Source organism: Peromyscus leucopus, chromosome 12 (assembly GCF_004664715.2).
Source record: "Peromyscus leucopus breed LL Stock chromosome 12, UCI_PerLeu_2.1, whole genome shotgun sequence".
Lineage (NCBI taxonomy): Eukaryota > Metazoa > Chordata > Mammalia > Rodentia > Cricetidae > Peromyscus > Peromyscus leucopus.
This window is the reverse complement of record NC_051073.1, coordinates 70,604,610-70,621,659: the sequence shown is the minus strand read 5'-3', so window position 1 is coordinate 70,621,659 and position 17,050 is coordinate 70,604,610. Positions and strand designations below refer to the sequence as shown.

Genomic DNA, 17,050 nt, shown 5'->3' with positions numbered 1-17,050 from the left:
AGGCTCCCAAAAGATGAAGCACGTTGCTGACCGCTTTGGGGCTACACTCTGAGGCTCAGGACGGGCTGTGGGTTTCATTCACCACGGCTGATGGTCAACACTCCAGGAGGTACTTTCCACAAGCAGCTTGGGGACCTGAGACTCATATTTTTAAAATGAATGTCCTGACCACTCTCCCAAGGAGCAGCGAAAGCAAAAAAAAAACCTCACCCAAAGTCGTGAGGCTGAATGAATTAGAGAAAAAGAAAAAAAAAAAAAAAAAAACAGAAGCAGAAATTTTCAACTTGAGTTAGACAAGAAAAGGCTTGCTTTTTAAAGGGCAGTCAAAGCATAAATTGTACTTCACATTATTGCTATTTTTAGCTTGTAATTACACATGAAAAAAAAAAAACCCTGCATCTACTTAAGGGAAGTGAAAAGATACCAACGGGGAGTGTTTTTCTGTCACTGTTTCTCTCCTCTTTGAGACTTTCACCATCCAAGAAAGACAGGTAGATGTAAGCAGGGCACACACATTTGTGTTGCTGGGAAAGCCTGAGCTATTACACCCCTCAATTAAAAGAGGAAATCAGTTCTGACAAATGTGAGTCTGTGTCCCTGCCGCTTATCTCTCCTTTCTAGTGGTGGGGAGCATAATTAGAGACTCGCGACAAGTGACATCAGGGTGTGGGTCTGAACACTCTAAAAAAGCAGCCCTGAGCAACTGAAAGGGGGAGGGGGGAAATGCAGATCTCAAGGCCCAGCCTCCCTCTCTTTCAATGCACGTGAAAAAGAAATTATTTTTTAAGAACTAATGTTGGCAGATGTGGGGGGCGGGGGTGGCTTTCGGATACTGCCCTTCTATGGGAGGAAAATAAAAGAACATTTCCCAAAGCTCTTATTACTTAGCTTTAAAAGTACTAGAATACAGAGTGGCTAGTCCTCCAGCATGGGGTGCTAGCCTTCAAACATGCGGTGTGTGCTGCACAGCCTGAGAGACCAGAAAAGGGGCAGACCTGCTTCTCTGCTTTGGGAAAGCTTCTTTTTGGCTCTTCTGAATGGGTCTCCATTGTGGGCTGTTAGGAAACACGTTTTAGTTTAATTCTCACATTCACAAACTTCTCTGTGCCTGTCGCTGAAGGAGACACTGGACACAGGAAGCTGGACGGAGGTAGTTGTCAGTGCTGGACTTGTGGGAAGGAGGCAGAATACGCCAGCATTAACAGGGGGGATGCAGGGCAGAAGGGGCCTCACCAGGAGGTCGGCACGAGGAAAGCGGCCCTGTCTTCTTCAGAACTGATTATTCGACTCCGTGATCCAGGCAGGCCTCATTCAAGCAGAACTGGACCTGTGCAAGTGAGAAACAGGCAGATTGTTGATAGAGGATTGGCTATTGGCAAAGCCTCTAAAATGGCATCTCAGAACTTGTCATATGAAGGGCAGAATCTTGAGGTTTAGCAAATGGGCCATTTCCATATAAATACCTTTGGTTAAGGTTGACTTATGTCCTATAGCCCACTGGGAATTGAACTCTTTCACAGGCATGGTCGCCAGTAACTATTGAGAACTCCCTTGTAGGGGGACTATTTTAGGTCCTGTACACAAGTATGTGGGAGGTGGCAGGCAGTGGGCACACATACACACACATACATACAGATACACACACACACACACACACACACACACACACACACACACACACACATACACACACTCCCTCCTCATTTTACCTGCCTGGCTGTCTTTAGAGGCTAAACTTACTATTTTAGTAAGACTTCTTTGATTTTACCACTCCCTATTCCCAGTTATGAATTCATGCCACCTCTATATTTGAGTAATTTTGCTAAGTCTATTATAGTGTCTCCTGGTTTTGTGATGAACTATACATGTGAATAAATTTTTACAGCAACCAACGTAGATATTTTTTTTTTTCAAGAAGATAGACTATAAAAGGTTTAGAACAAATACAGAGGCATGGAGAATTCCTTCTCAGGTCTGTGCTGGAATCTTTTGGATCCATGTGTCCTGTGCCCGGGAGAGCGGGCTTACACTGCTCTTTTTAGTGTGTGAGGCATACACAGTGATCTGTGCTTTCCTGGCAGGGGTGTCAGCTGTGGTATTAGTCAGGCTTCCTGTCCCTCTGACAAATACCTGAGTAGGGAAGGTCTATTTGGACACATGGTTTTCAGAATTGTTAGTCCAGAGTAAGCTGGTCCTCGGTTTCCGGACCTGTGGCGAGTCAGCACATCATGGAGGAGAGGCGTGATTGAACAGCTCTTCACCTCATGGCTGCCAGGGACAAGATGTGCCCTTGAAAGGTATGCTGCCGTGACCTGCCTCCTCTAACTAGCTCACCTCCTACATCACCTCCTGATAGTACCAGTGCGCTAGGACTCTAAGGATGGATGAATCCGCTGAAGTCAAAGCTGGCACGATCCAGTCACCTCCCAGCGGTTCATCCGTTGACAGCTCAGCGCCAAGTATATGAGCCCGGAGGGACGATTTCATATCCAAACCATAGCATTGATCCATTTGGTTGTTTAATTTGGCATTCATTTGTTAATTGCCAAAATATGTTGGATGTGAAATGACTAGGTTCATGGCTCCCTTGACTGATGAACAAAAATGATTTAAAAAAACGCTTCCTAATAACATGACTATCAACAGAAAATAATGTGTACAGTGTCTAACAGAACTTGGCATGTAACAGGCACTTAATAAACAGTAACCATCAAAACTGTTTTCACCCTATTTATTATTATTATCATCCACTTGGCGAGCTAAGCATTGGAAAACTCTGCCTCAGATCGCGACAGCAGCTCTTGCCTCTCAGCTTTGCTAAGGAAGGGTGATTGGTTAGTGAGAACACAGCTACAGACTGTCTAGAGAAGGACCGTGAGGCCAGACATCAGATCTAATAATGCCTTTCTCATAGAAAAATATAGCAGGTGGTTCGTGGCATTAGGTGTCGCTCAGATTCCTCTGTATGAACCAATATAGTGGTCACCAAAGATGTAGAAGTAATTACTACTAAATAGATAAAGTCAAAAAAGAAAAGAAGTCGTGTCCTAGAGGAATACATCTGCCTGGGAAAACGAGGAGGCTGCGGCTACCTCTGCCCTCCCAGTGACCTCGAAGCTGGGGAAAGGAAGTTCTGCAGTTGACATCAGGAGTCTGTGTCTTTTACTACTGATAACCCAGATTCAAAAATAATCAGGTAATCCAAAGCAATTTTTGCCACTGAATATAAACTTCTTGCATAAAATATCAATTATAACAACCCTGATTACTACTGCAGTTGTACCATGATCCTCTTAATTTTTCTTTCACAGCAATCAATCGATCTGCTACTTAATTCATATTTATTTAGATTACAGCCATACAGATGCCTTTTGGGTGCCGCCAGGAAAATTAAAATGTACATACAGAGTATAATGTATGTAAAAATGCTTTGACAACCATGAAGTGCTCGGCAGAGGATTAGATGACTATCATTATTTCCTTTTAAGTCTTACTACAAGTAGATAAATTTTAACATCATTAATCTTAAAACCATTTCCATGAAAGACTTTAGTAGCTTGCTCAATATCTCTCTGTATATCCCTTTGTCGTTTGTTTTTAGCGTTTTGAAATAGGAGCTCACTCGGTAGCCCAGGCTAGATTGGAACTTAGAGTGATCCTCCTGCCTCAGCCTCTCCAGTACTAGGATTTCAGGCGGGCTGGTTCTATGTGTCCTGTAACCAGTTTTTCAGTTCTTATCTGTGTCCATTCCAAATTGTGTCTCATTCCACACTTTCACAAATGTTATCCTTAAATTCTAGAAATTACAGATGGATTCATAGCCCATTTTTCAGCCTGCTAATCTGCTAAGACAAAAAGTTGTTAGCAAATGACAATAAATTAAGAAATATGTGAAAGTTCTTTACCAATAGCTTCAAAACCTTACATGTGTGCATACATGTGTGTTTATATAGACTTTGATCATGCTAAAATCCCTCATACAAACAAATTGGAAGTAATGTGTACTTTACCATTGCAAGTTCTTCAGCAAATACATAGTAAACCACTAACCTCTGCCATTTGGTAAAACCTGTGTATGTGAGGCTTTTGCTGGTCTAGGAGTGCAGACACATTTTAAGGAAAAAAGCCGTAGAGATTCCGAATTTGGGAATTTGTTTAGGGTACCAGGACGGCACACTCACATCTAGAAGCAAGGCAGAGCCTGTCTGGACCTGTGTCCAACCATGTTCAGGCAGGACCTTGTTTCCTGTGTTCATCTAGGTCATGCCTAGCGTGGTTCTGTGCACAGGATTGCTGCTTATCCATGCTGCCTGCTAAAGAGTTCCTGAAGGTTCTCTGTACAGAGCAGTCCACACCCTCTTCCCTGGTTCTCTGTACAGAGCAGTCCACACCCTTTCTCTGGCAGACACGTAGTGTGCACCATCTGTCAATGCCTCTACTGTCTTGCTCTCTTTAGGTCAAGGCCACACAGGAAGTGCAGACCTGGTGTCAGCCTGTGGCTTTACACCTTCCCTCCCCCGCTGTGTCCCCTCCCCATCCGCATGTGCATGTGACATCTCACCAGAATTCTGTCTGTTTTCAGGAAATTTGCCCCACGCTGTTCTGTGTGCAAGGAGCCTATCATGCCTGCCCCGGGCCAGGAGGAGACCGTCCGCATCGTGGCTCTGGACCGTGATTTCCACGTGCACTGCTACCGCTGTGAGGTCTGTGGCATCCCCGAGTCAGAGCAGTCGTGCAGACCTGGAGACCTTGATGCCTAGCGAAGGCCTTGGCCTGATCAGACAGGCTTCAGCTCTGATACAGACTGTTAAGGCAATGCCATCACACAACTTACCCCACTCTGAACCATCCCTCTCTCTGTACAAACGCTTCGAGTTCTTACTCCTCCAGATGCAGCTATGAGACCAAAACACAGAACTATATGTCCCAGGACAGTGTAAACTATTAAGCTGGAGGAAAAGTGATGACGATGGTGATGATGGTGATGATCATGATCATGATCATGATGAATCTTTAACTTATGATTTGGTCAAATGCTTCTTTGGGCAGAGAGGCCATTATCATCCAATGAGAAGGACAAGAATTCATTCATTTCAGAGGTGCAGGAACTTCTCATTCAAAGTCAGAGAGGTTTATTTATTTAGTAGTTAGCTTCCAGGTATCACTCAGGAGGTTACAACTGCTAAGAGCTGTAGAGAAGTCAGGCTCAGGGTCAGGCTGTGAGAATATATAAGGCATAACCAGCCTAGAAGTGAGAAGAGGAACTTAGTTGACACTGTGAGGGACATTCAGCCATTAATACAGCAAAGGGCAGAGACAATGGTTTTTAAAGTATTTTCCCTTCTTCTATGAGCTACCCAGGCCCCTCCTTCCGAACAGTTTTCTTTGTCTACAAGCTCTTATGGATACGGCACTTTTCATCCCCTTCTCCGGTCTGTGTGGGATGCAGGCTTTCTCATCCCCTTGTCTACATAGTCTCACTGAAAGATGCCCGAGGCTGTAGGCTGGCAAGGCTCTAAGAGCCCAGAGAATTTGTCCACTCCATTCCACTGCCTTGCCTATAACTGACAATCTGTTTTTGCACTGTGCTTTGTTCATCCGTAAAGGTCAGGTTATGTGCCCCTCTCCAAGGTTAACATGAAGAAATACAGTAACAAACGAATGGCCTTTGTGTGAGGTCTATGACCAGGGAAGAGGACATCAGTGTTCGGCCATCATCTCTCCAGTGACCCCATATGAGGCCACAAGAGTGTGGAGACCCTTTAGAGGTCATTTTACAGGAGATACGAGGGCACCAAGAAGTGCCACCTCCGCCAAAGTTCCTCCCATACTCCATTGCATGCCCATGGGCTTTGACTTGTGTTTTTTGCATACACTGTGCTGTACAAATTAGATTTGTTTTAAGTGCTGAGCAACTTTCAGAAACAAAACCATAAAATGGGGGGAGCACTGAACTGGAAGATGGCAAGCCACTGTTCTTGTCCGGCCTGCTACCCTGAGAAACACCAGGCAGACCATTCCACTCTCCCTTCTGACTTTTTCCTGTGTCGCTCCTCGGGGTGCTATGACTGATGTCTATGTTTCCAGTCCTGTGGTCAACTTTGGACCGCTTACAGGGTCCAAATGACTGTAGATGACAACTCCTTAAAGGCTTGAAATTGGGCAGGGAAAACAGCTCCATCAGTAAAGGACTCGTCCCACAAGTGCAGAGATCTGCCTTTGGATCCCAGGCACCCACGTGAAAAGCAGGCGCCGTGGCATGCGCAGTAACACCAGCATTTGGGAAAGGAGAAAGAGGAGGGTCTGCTGGGCTGTTACACATCCTTAGAGCTCACTGGCCACTCATCTAGCCGACTTAAAGTGAGCCCTAGATTCACTGGGAGACTCCATCTTTAACAGTAACAAGGAGAATGACAGGGGAAGACACCAGATGTCAACTTCTGACCCTCGTGCACACACACACACACACACACACACACACACACACACACGCACACACAGTTTTAAAACTGTGCCATCTATGAATGATGTTTTCGTGAGTTGAAATAATTTTTTGTTAGTTCCATTACTCAGTGCCTGAAGACATCTCGCAGTACAATATACCACTGGTTCTTTTTGGCAAAGCCAAACTTCCTATGGATCATAGTTGTGTCAGCTGTCGTACTTTGGGTCAGCCCTGTTTATACCAAGAGTCTAGTATTTGTCAGCTGTAGACATGGCTTTATTCATCCCCTTGCTACTCTTAGAGAGCAGAGGGGAGCTTTGCAGCCATGTGACCACTTTTCTTAAAGTGAGCAGCGCACACAATGCTAAATATGGCTCTGTTTATCCTCCAAGCAAACTCCCGTTTCTTCTAAAGGCAAGGGCTGGCATTCAGTGCTACCCAATGCTTTACAGAACGGACCTTCACCAATACCAACACTAATGCAATGCTTTACACCTATGCAACTCTGCATTTTTTACAGAGTGCATCCATATCCATTACCTGCTTTGACCATCCCAAAAGCTTGGTAAGGTAGAAACTGCCTTAATTATTTTCAAAGTGGCATTCAGTCTTGTGGCCAGCCTGTACAGACAGTCACAAACCTAACAGCGGCCCCTGGAGAACTTGTCTCCCGTTGTAATGTATGTCCCTCTCTCCTGTGCTGTCCCTTTTGGCAAGTATGATGTACTATTAGTCCTCTTAGCCCTTGCAATTTTGTGTTCTTGCTACAATTGCAGGAAATATGCAGAAGCCATTGGTAGCCTTGCTACATGACAGAAATCACTTTTCTTTGACTCAAATAGCCATAAACTTCCATTCTTACACCTGTCCATTCTTTCAAAGAGATACTAAAATTAAGGGCAAAGGGTAGTGTGCATTAGGGACCGTACTTTATTTTTCCTTACTGTTGTTTAGGAAAGCAAATTAAGCCCTGAGTGCTGGAGCTGTAGGCTCTTTCCTACTTGTACTATGTTTTTATATTCAGTGACTAAAAGAGTCATTTTAGGCTATTTGAATTTGTTTGTTCTGGTTTGAGACAGAGTCTCTGTAGTCCTTGCTGGCCTAGAATATGTTATGTAGACCAGGCTGGCGTCAAACTCACAGAGGCCCACCTGCCTCTTCTTCCCCAGTGCTGGGATCAAAGGTGTGCCCCACCACTCCTGGCTACCATTTGCACTTACGTTATTAACCTCTAATTCACTTTCATCCACGGTCTGCTATGCCATGTACTAAGGGTGGGGTGCAGTGGGCACATTACAGAAGCCTTGTAAAGGCGGCTCGGGAGGCCGGGTTTGTGCCCGAGCTTCCCAGTATCACTTCCATCCCTTCTGTCTTTGTTTCCCCAGGATTGTGGTGGCCTTCTGTCTGAAGGAGACAACCAAGGCTGCTACCCCTTGGACGGACACATCCTCTGCAAGACCTGCAACTCAGCCCGCATCAGGGTGTTGACCGCCAAGGCAAGCACCGACCTGTAGAGTCAGCCGCCCGCCGCCCAGCTGCTGCGCGTGCGTGCGGCCCCGAGAAGAGTGAAACACGAGAAAAAGATAAGAGAAGAAATAGAAAAATAGAGGCAAAGTTCTCAACCCCTGGGATGGTCTCTGTTCTTCACCTGCTGTTAACCTTTCCTTTAGAAGCACATACATGATGGGATTTGTTGAAGTTCCTACCGAATACACATTTCACATTGAATCATGTAGGGCCTTCGTGAGCCTTTGTTGCGAGGACTTCCACATTTTTGCACAGATTATGCCCCCGTCCCATTCACTTCTGCATTCCTGGAACTTTTAATCCCCGTGCTTGTCTCACTTTTCAGCTGGTTGAATAGATGTTTAGTGTGGTATTTGCTGTCACGTGATTTTCCCTGGGTGAATGTGCCAGCCTGCAGGTGCTGTTAGCTTGATGTCCCATCCGTCCTGTCACCTTTCCCTCCGGCTGTGGCTACAGAAGTTAGCCATCCTGTCGCCAGGTATGGCAAAGGTGAATTCTCCCATTGTGCTACACTGCTCGCAACTCCTGGTAAACATAAAGCGGGGAGGTGGTTGTACATTTTTTCCGCTGGGCTATAAAGAATTTATGTGAAAAAGCTACATAAATTAACAGGAGCCCAAATTTAGTTTGCAGTTATCCAAATTCGTAATCTGTAGTGCCCAGTGGTCAAGGCTCATTTGAAAACGTTTATTGGCCAATAGCTAAAAAGTGGAAAAAGAACCAGATTTCACTACGGAGCTAAAGAACCCACATGGGAAATGCTAGCCAAACGATTGCTGTTTGTATTTGAAAAGCCCAGTATATTTCAACAGTTCCACCTTGAGATTTTCCTCGCCACCCTATCTGCACATAAGGCAGACTTGCTTTTGGTACATTTCCAATTCTCTCCAACACTTCATCTTAGAAGTACCGTGAATTTTCTCCTAATACACAAACGTGGTTACTACAGTTAACATCTATCTGCAGAGGATATGTATTAAAAAGGAATCAAAATCTTATCTTTCTTCATTTTATAATGACCCAAATCTGTTTTTTTCCCTGAAAATTGCAAATTGGGACACATAAAATGAAGTTATGTAACCATGTTTCGTCTTCTTTAAAAAAGAAAGAAAAGCTGGGAAAAGATTGTGAAACCAGAGTCTTATTATTCTTATAATCCTTCTGCAACTCAAGTACATATTGCAGGAGACATTTTCCTATCTTCAGTGTGACATTTACACCACACTTTCAAAGACAATCACTGAAAACAAAATTGTCTTTCTGAGCTAAAAATATGCAGAATGGCTGCCGAGAATCTTTCTGCGAACTCTTATTAGCCAGTGAAACGCTTGCATGCCAACTGGAGCCAGTCGGCTTTGTCGAGAGGAGAGACCTCGCTTAGCAGTCACGGCTGGCCATTTGGTGAACTCACTGCTCAGTATCTTGGGATGAGATTTCCCAAACCTCTTTTTAAATCTTCTACAAATATATACTTTTAAATTATGGAATACTTTATACAGAAGGGTATAAATAATAATATAATGAATCCCTCTGTAGGTAACACCCAGTCCTAGAAATATAGTCACCTTAAATCCCACAAATACCTTTTTATCTCTCTTAGACGGTGCTGGGAGTTGAACTCGGGTCTCACGCACTTGACAAGCACCCTGCCGCTCCTGCGTCCCCAGCCCTTCTGTTACTTTTCTTTTTTTTTTTTTTTTAAAATCTTTATGACATGATGATCTTCTAGTCTGACAGTTTTAATTTTAACATTTAGAGCAAAATTTTTTTTAATTACTTGTGCATGTTTAAAATTGCAAAGCCATGCCTCAGGAATTCCATAAAGTTTATTTTACTTGAATAGAAGTCATCATAAAAGTGATTAAAAGAAACCCCTAAGCCTTTGTCACTCAGCTCATCTGGGTCAATCGGTGGCTTATTTACTTTCCTCGCTAAGCAGTGTGCATCCCCAGAGCTATGAATTGCAGGGGCTTCCTCTACTGCCTGCTCCTACCTTGCTTCTCTTCTCGCGAGAGTCATGGAGGGTAGCTTGTGGATTTCAGGATATGGTGGTGGCTCTGTCCCTGAATTCCTGTCTTCCAAATCAAAGGCTGGGCTGTGCCAATGACCTCAGAGAACACTGCCTGTCAGACAGCCGAGATGGCAGTCCAGTCTGCTTGAGCTCACTAGAATGTCCACCATAAAATGGTTCAGGAAATTGTCTTTACGCCAAAAGTAGAGTCCAGTTTAATGAGGGCAGGAATTGTGTCTAGAAATGTAGTAATATTGCTATAAATTTAGACAACAGAGGAAGAATTTATGTAATATTTATACTGTAGAGCAATCACATCCTAGTTGTTTGGTACCTTTAACTCCTTCTGTAACCGGATGTTTACATGCGAGAGTTACAGGAAAATGCTGCCGGCCACAGCTTCTTCCCTGAGGTTTTCTGGGCAGAGCTCTCCCTGCATACAGCCTCTCAGCGCTTTCTCATCAAGTAACCTCAGAGTATCTTTACCAAAGATTTTTAAAGTGAATTTCTTTTTAATATAGACTTATCTTTTATAATAACGAATGTGCACATACACATATACAGAAATATTTAGAATTAGATGTTTTTCTTTCACAAGGTCTAATACGTATAAAGGATCCTACCACTTTATTCTGCAATTTCTTTAATATATGATTTACATTGCCTTTTTGTTTTCTCCTACTACGAATTTGATTTAAATAATACCCAGTCACTCTGTTCTTTACTCTTTTAGCTATTCAAAGTTTTGCCTACTGTAGAGATATAAGGATCATATTACTTTAATTATTATACACATTGTCTTTTGATATATTGCTTCACTATCATTTAAATACATAAATAGAAAATATAATGTCTGTAATAGAAAACTTGTCAAATTCTATCTGAATTGTTTAAATATCAAGAGCACAAACACTTGGTTATTCTGTATCAAATGCAATACATAGATAAGGAAAAAACCCACCGTCACGAGCTCTGCAGAGAACATTTCAAAGTAAGATTCTCTTTCTGTTTTGATAGTGGTGGGGATGGATCTCTGAGCCTTTCATGAAACAGACCAGCCCTCTACCATAGCTAAGCCTCCCATCCAGAATAAGGCTTTGTAGCTGTTGGGGTTCCCATTTCAGACTGGCTCAATATGGAGCTGGGCAAACAAAATGGCCTTTAAAACTCACAAAGACATCATCACAAGTCGTAGCTCAAGGCCTCAGCATTCCTGAAATATTGCCGTCTCTGCAGCTCAAAGACGTGGGCTTTTTCCTGTCACTAGCGCGTGGCTGTTCCTGATGAAATGACCTCTCTGATCACAATTACTACATGGGTTATATGCTGATTAATGAAATGCACTTGAAAACACTAATTGTTTTCTACAAAAATGTCTGCAAATATGTCTATGGTGGGCTTTTAAAAAGTATGGACTTGAATGATGATGGACAGCTATTTCGTATTTGGGTCCAGGGGAAGGAGAACACTCTCTGTGAGACTGCAGTAGAGCATTGATAGACCAGAGACAGGACTCTGCCAACCATCTTCCTAGTGACTACAAATCCTATTAATGTGAACCAGTCAGGAAGAAGAGTGTTATTTCTATTTGATAGGGTTTGGGCTTCTCCTGTCAGCTCTGTGTTGGTTGCCCCCTGATCCTTCCATTATCAAGTTTTGAAGGGTGTCGGGAAAATTATGGCAGCTGCTAGGGAGATCAGGGAAACACGGATGCCACCTCCCAGCCTCTCGCCATCCCTCTTGGCTTGGAAAGGCATATATATATATATATATATATATATATATATATATATATATATATACATTTCTAGAAATATTGCCATTGTACCTTAGTATTTCACATTTGTAGTTTAAACAAGTGATTGTCCATCTGTTGCCTGAAGCTACAGTACATGTGTGTTATGAATGAAATATGACAGCATGTTCCATACCCCTGCTTCAGCCATCTGTAGACAACCAGCAACCGAAAAAGATACCTCTGCAAAATGTGCCTCAAGTCCATGTCCTGGGATGGCTCTTCTGGTGCACTTTCATGAGAGACAATCAAAAGCAATCTGTAATTGTGCCTTATTTTTAAATAATCTTGTTTACACTACTATGACTATTGTTCAGTAATAGAATACTAAACCCCAGATCTCAAAGATGTATTGCGCGCGCGCGCACGCACAAACACACACACACATACATATACATACACATACACACACACAAAATGGAGGGTAGGGGAGAGCTGCATCACTTCCATCTTAATATATTGTTTTTTCAGTTTGGAAGGACCTCATGAGTGTCAACAAGAGCATACTCATGGCCAAAGTGATCTGTTAGGTGTTGTAAATGCTTGTGATTTGATCATCTTCTTGCTTTACTCAGATAAAGACAGAGACTCGAGCCTGTAACACCCATTCAGCACACACATTTTAAAATCATTATTTTTATTATTTGTTTGAATTAATAAGGAACAGTCTTGATTATTGATCAAGTTAGGATTATGGTACAGCCATGAATATTTCAGGACAAGTTATGTAGTCGGTTGATCATTGGAAACTGCTGTGGTGCTGTAGGTTTGGTTGGCATAGCTTTATCTCAGACCTTTTACAGTTAACCTGGCCAAAGCTACTGTGATCTAACGCAAGTGCATAGCTCCTTGCTTTCTTCTCTCCGTTCCTCCTCCTTCCCCCTCTATTCCTTCTTTCCATTGTGCCTATTAACACTGCCCTATTAGGCTCGTCTCTTTAGTCTAGTTAGGATACCATAACATTATGATTGCATTAGAGGAGAAAGGTACCAGAACATATACTTAGCCTCCAAAAACCCTTGTTTTACAGAGGCATACTCTTTAGGTTATGTATATTCCTAGAGGGAGATGTTGTCTTTCAGCTATGTTTTAATGTGGCCTTGTTGGGGACTTTACTCATAGAGTCCTTCTTGAAAACGGATCTAGTTTTCTCACCTGTGAATATGCAAAGTGAACTTTCTAAAGCTAGACTGCGATTTGTTTTTAACTCAAAAGCATTTTGACCACAAAACACTTGGATTTTTAGTGACAGAACATGATTTTGTCCCACTGAAATTAACTTGATAATTTTTCTTATGGCAAGGGGAAACTATTAATTTTCCCAGTTTTTAACATTATCACTTAACCCATGGTCCATATTAAATTATAATAATTCACTCACAGTATTTGCAAGGGGTAGGTTAGCACTAGAACTTTTCTTAGAATGTAGATTATTTTCCAGGCATATTTTCCCTTAGTACAGAGAAGAAAGATACTAATTTACTTTTCTGTTTTAATTTTTTCTTCCTTATGCAAAAATTTTAGACAATATTTTAGTTAGCTACCATGCATATGACTAATTGTGGAAAGCTATGTAAAAGACACATTTTTATCCATCTGATTGGAAAAAAATGCTCATATCTTTTCTCTTTGCTTCTGATTGGTATTTGTTTTATAGCAATGTCTAAGCAGGATGATAAGTATCTCTACTTCTAGCATTTGTTAAAAATTAGCATACTACAAATACTCAAATTCTTTTGTAATATTTAGAACGAAGGGCTAAGTTAAGTTTTCCAAGATGCTCATCCACTTAGAAGCAAGACAAAACTTCATTCATCCTGATAGTCATCTACTGTTTAAACAGAATACTGTTTAAATAGGCACAAATGCACTCTATGAACTTATCTTTGAACATAACTTCTAAATTCAGTTCTCAATCTGAGAAGCAGAATGTTCTGCCAGGAATACAGATGTCACCATGTCACCTCGTGCTCTACCCCAGTGCTGGGAGGTCTTGCTGAACACAAACAAACATACTTGGAGGCAGTGCCTGGGTAAACAGTGTTATGGTCCTTATAAAGATCTGCATTCTCTTGCTTTCGTGACTGATGACTGTAACATTTACCACTGGATATGGCCAGTGTGCAATACTGCTCAAAGCAACCCCACCTAGCTGGAAAATGACATAGACCATTCTAGATTCTAGACTCTTCGCCTCTGTGGCTTTGATATCGCCAAGTCTTTCAGCTTCTCATTGACATTGACATTGACAGTGCCTGTTACTTTCCTGCTTCTTGTGTCATCATTACCCCCAAATAGTTCCTAATTCTATTTCCATCTACTCTGTGGCTCCGCAAGTGCTGTCCATCAGGGTGGGTGAAAGCACTTTTCTTGGGGTTGAGAGGAAAAGGAATGCAAAGACTTCAAAGGTAACTGAGAAACTCCCTTGAAGAGAATTCCCTCCGAATGGTAGATCACGTGTGCACACAGCCCTCTTATTTCCCGCGCTGTTTTGTTTGTTGGTTGAACTTGTTGCATCAGTGGCTGTGGTGCTGAAAGAATCCAAGTCATTGAGAAGCGAGGGAGTGAGCTAGGGGTTATTCCCTCCACAAGAGTCCTGCTGCCTGGACTCATAAAGACTCCCATGTCCTTTGCCTTTCTGCTTGTCTTCTCAAGGATCTCGCTGTCTATATTCCCGTGATGGATACAGAAAAAGGTTCTTGACACTTGGAAGTCTTGCATCAATATTAGTCTTTGGTGTCAAAAGTCTTCCATCTCATTCCTAATATTTTTGTCTAAAGCAAGCAGCTTCCTTCCATGATCAGTTTGTCCTCTCCGTAAGAATTCAGGATTTATCTTTTTTTGTCTCCTCAATATCCTTATTCCTTAGCTGACCTTGTTTTAATGATCATTGTTGAATCACTCTGAGAGGTTCAAGCTGACTGCAATAAGGTCAGTCTGTACTTCTTCCTAGGGAGGAGTGTGGCATGGGAAAGACTAGTTTCTCACATTGGCCTCTGTGGGAGTTCAGGGAGGACATGTGAGGACATCCTAGGCTGACTTACTGGCTTCATTGGGAAGTTGGAAGAGCCCAACAGGACAGCATAGGCTCCTTCCTGCAAAGACGCATTGGCCACGATGCATGGATTCTGGAGTCTTAGTAACAGCAAGAGAAGCTCTCAGATACTCAGGCTCAGTGAGAGAGGAAAGTCAGCAAAGAAAAATAAACTGTTAATCCCTTCCCATCAACATTCTAGCTGGAGGAGGGGATGATTGGTCAGAAACAGCTTCCTGTTGTCTTTGTTGCAACAAGTGCATTCTTCTTGAACCACACTACCTCCTCAGCTCTTGCAGCAAGTGTGCCTGTCTTTTGAACCCTCAGAAAGGAACAAGCAGCCCTTGTCTACTTTTTTGTTCTTCTAGGAACGCAATGAGGGCTCCCAGCCATCTGTCCCATTTGCTGTTTCCAGTTCTCTTACTGACTCCATGCTGCACAGTGAAGTTTGCTCAAATGGCGCCTGTCAAGGAACTCAGCACCCTGTGAGGAAGTCTCTTTGTTTCAGCTGTCCTTGTCATTAAAACAGGGCCAGTCTTTGGGCTTATGTCTTCCTGGGTTCGTAAAACAAACCTATAAAACAAAATAAAATACCAGCTTCCCCCCTGTTTTTACCTCCACTGTATTTGTTTGGTTTTTTGGGGATGTGTGACTTTTAAAAACAACTTCTGTTTTTAGCCAAAGAGTAGAAAAGCTTTAAACATCCATAAAAACCAGTCAAAAAGATTTCTGACAATCACGTGTTGGACTCTTTGTGAATTCTGTTGGTTGTATTTTCTGTTCAGGAAACAAACCGTCCTGACAGTGGTCAGAAAGCTTCGTGCCCTTCCTTAGTAACTGTCCCGTGAACAGTTTGCTCCATTTATCTGACCCACTGATAATGACGTTTAAAATGTTGGGAAACATCACTGTGTAAACGCCAGCTTTCACAAGGAAAAAGTCCAAAAGTATGGTGGGACTGCTAAAAACTCATCACTTCTGATCAGTTCTTCAGCACAAAAACACACCATCCTTAAGGAAAGAATGTGTGATGCTGCATTTCATGTAGAAACGTATAAATTCTCTCACAGTTGCCCTGGGTTACAGTTCAGCTAGCAATCATTAGTCTTTGGAAGGAGAAGATTGTGTCTCTTCTACCCCAGCTTTGAATTTGAGAGCCCTATAGCAAGAGCCTGCTCTCTGCCCCTGGGTAGGTAGCACCTATGCGTGGATTTCAGAGCTGTAAAATAATAAAATTCCTGAGAGAGCTTACAAACTGCTTTCACACATAGAACAGCCCTGGGAAGATGGTTATTAATAGCCCTGGCCTAGAAGAGAAAGCTGAGGTTCAGAATCATTAAGTGACTTGCCAAAAGCAATGTAGCCAGTAAGTGTGAGATCTGGGCATGTACCCAACCCTGTCACATACTTCTCACAGGGTACTGAAGGCCCTGTTTTAAAAAAAAAAAAAAAAACCACGGAAATTCACAGGGGCCATGTGGTTATCTGTGGCAGGTGTACATGTGTATCATAGTGTTGCAGATCATTCAGAGCCTGCACGGATCTGTGTCATCTTGTGGGAAGCGGTGGGTCTTTGTGACCAGCACTGTGATGAAGTCTGTGGAGCAAAGGCCACTGAGAGCCAACAGTTGAGCAGAGGCGCATGGCAGCAAGTCTCGCCAGAGAGTGTTGGTTTACATCAATGGCAAACCTCTCTGGACCTGTCAGGTTCAGGATATCAACGGAGACTGTGTCATTTAGAATACAGTAGTGTGCCGAGGTGACCTGAGTTTTAGGAAAGCCCTCCCTTCCATGGGCCATGATGTACATCCCACAGAGACAGAAACTGCTATAGGTTAAAACAAAAACAACAACAAAAAAAAATTAGTCTCTCTATCTGTTCACATTTATGTAGAGGCTGCCAAGAGTATGCTGACACAAAAGATTTTTGATCCAATAAGCCCATGACCAAAAGGCCAAAACAAGCGCTATGGAATGGATGGCCTTTCTTAAATTTAGCCTTCATCATCTGATAGGTCCTCTCAGGCTGTTGTGCTTTTGTGATGAATATACCCTCATCACAAGGAAGTTAGCATTATGTTCTTAACACAGACAGCAAAAAATCCCACTTGGAGGACCCCGGGTACATTCTATTAGTCAGCCCACATCACAACTCAACAATTGAGCACCCCTCTTCTGGCTGACTCCCTGAGAAACTGTGCATCCAGGGGCTGTCAGGGCTTTCTTTCTCTTTTCTAC

At 42.8% G+C, this 17,050-nt stretch overlaps 1 protein-coding gene across 7 annotated transcripts in view; it reads left to right on the top strand.

Annotated features, from left to right (window-relative positions):
* The window catches only part of LOC114697100 (LIM domain containing preferred translocation partner in lipoma), a 611,216-nt gene extending 594,968 nt beyond the window's left edge, over positions 1-16,248 (top strand). For all 7 annotated transcript variants that reach the window (XM_028875188.2, XM_028875190.2, XM_028875182.2 and 4 more), the window contains 2 exons: positions 4,583-4,703; positions 7,831-16,248. In XM_028875188.2, coding sequence (XP_028731021.1) covers positions 4,583-4,703; positions 7,831-7,959 — 250 coding nt within the window. In that variant the 3' untranslated portion in view covers positions 7,960-16,248. The remainder of the gene's footprint in view (positions 1-4,582; positions 4,704-7,830) is intronic.
* Positions 16,249-17,050: the final 802 nt, after the last annotated feature.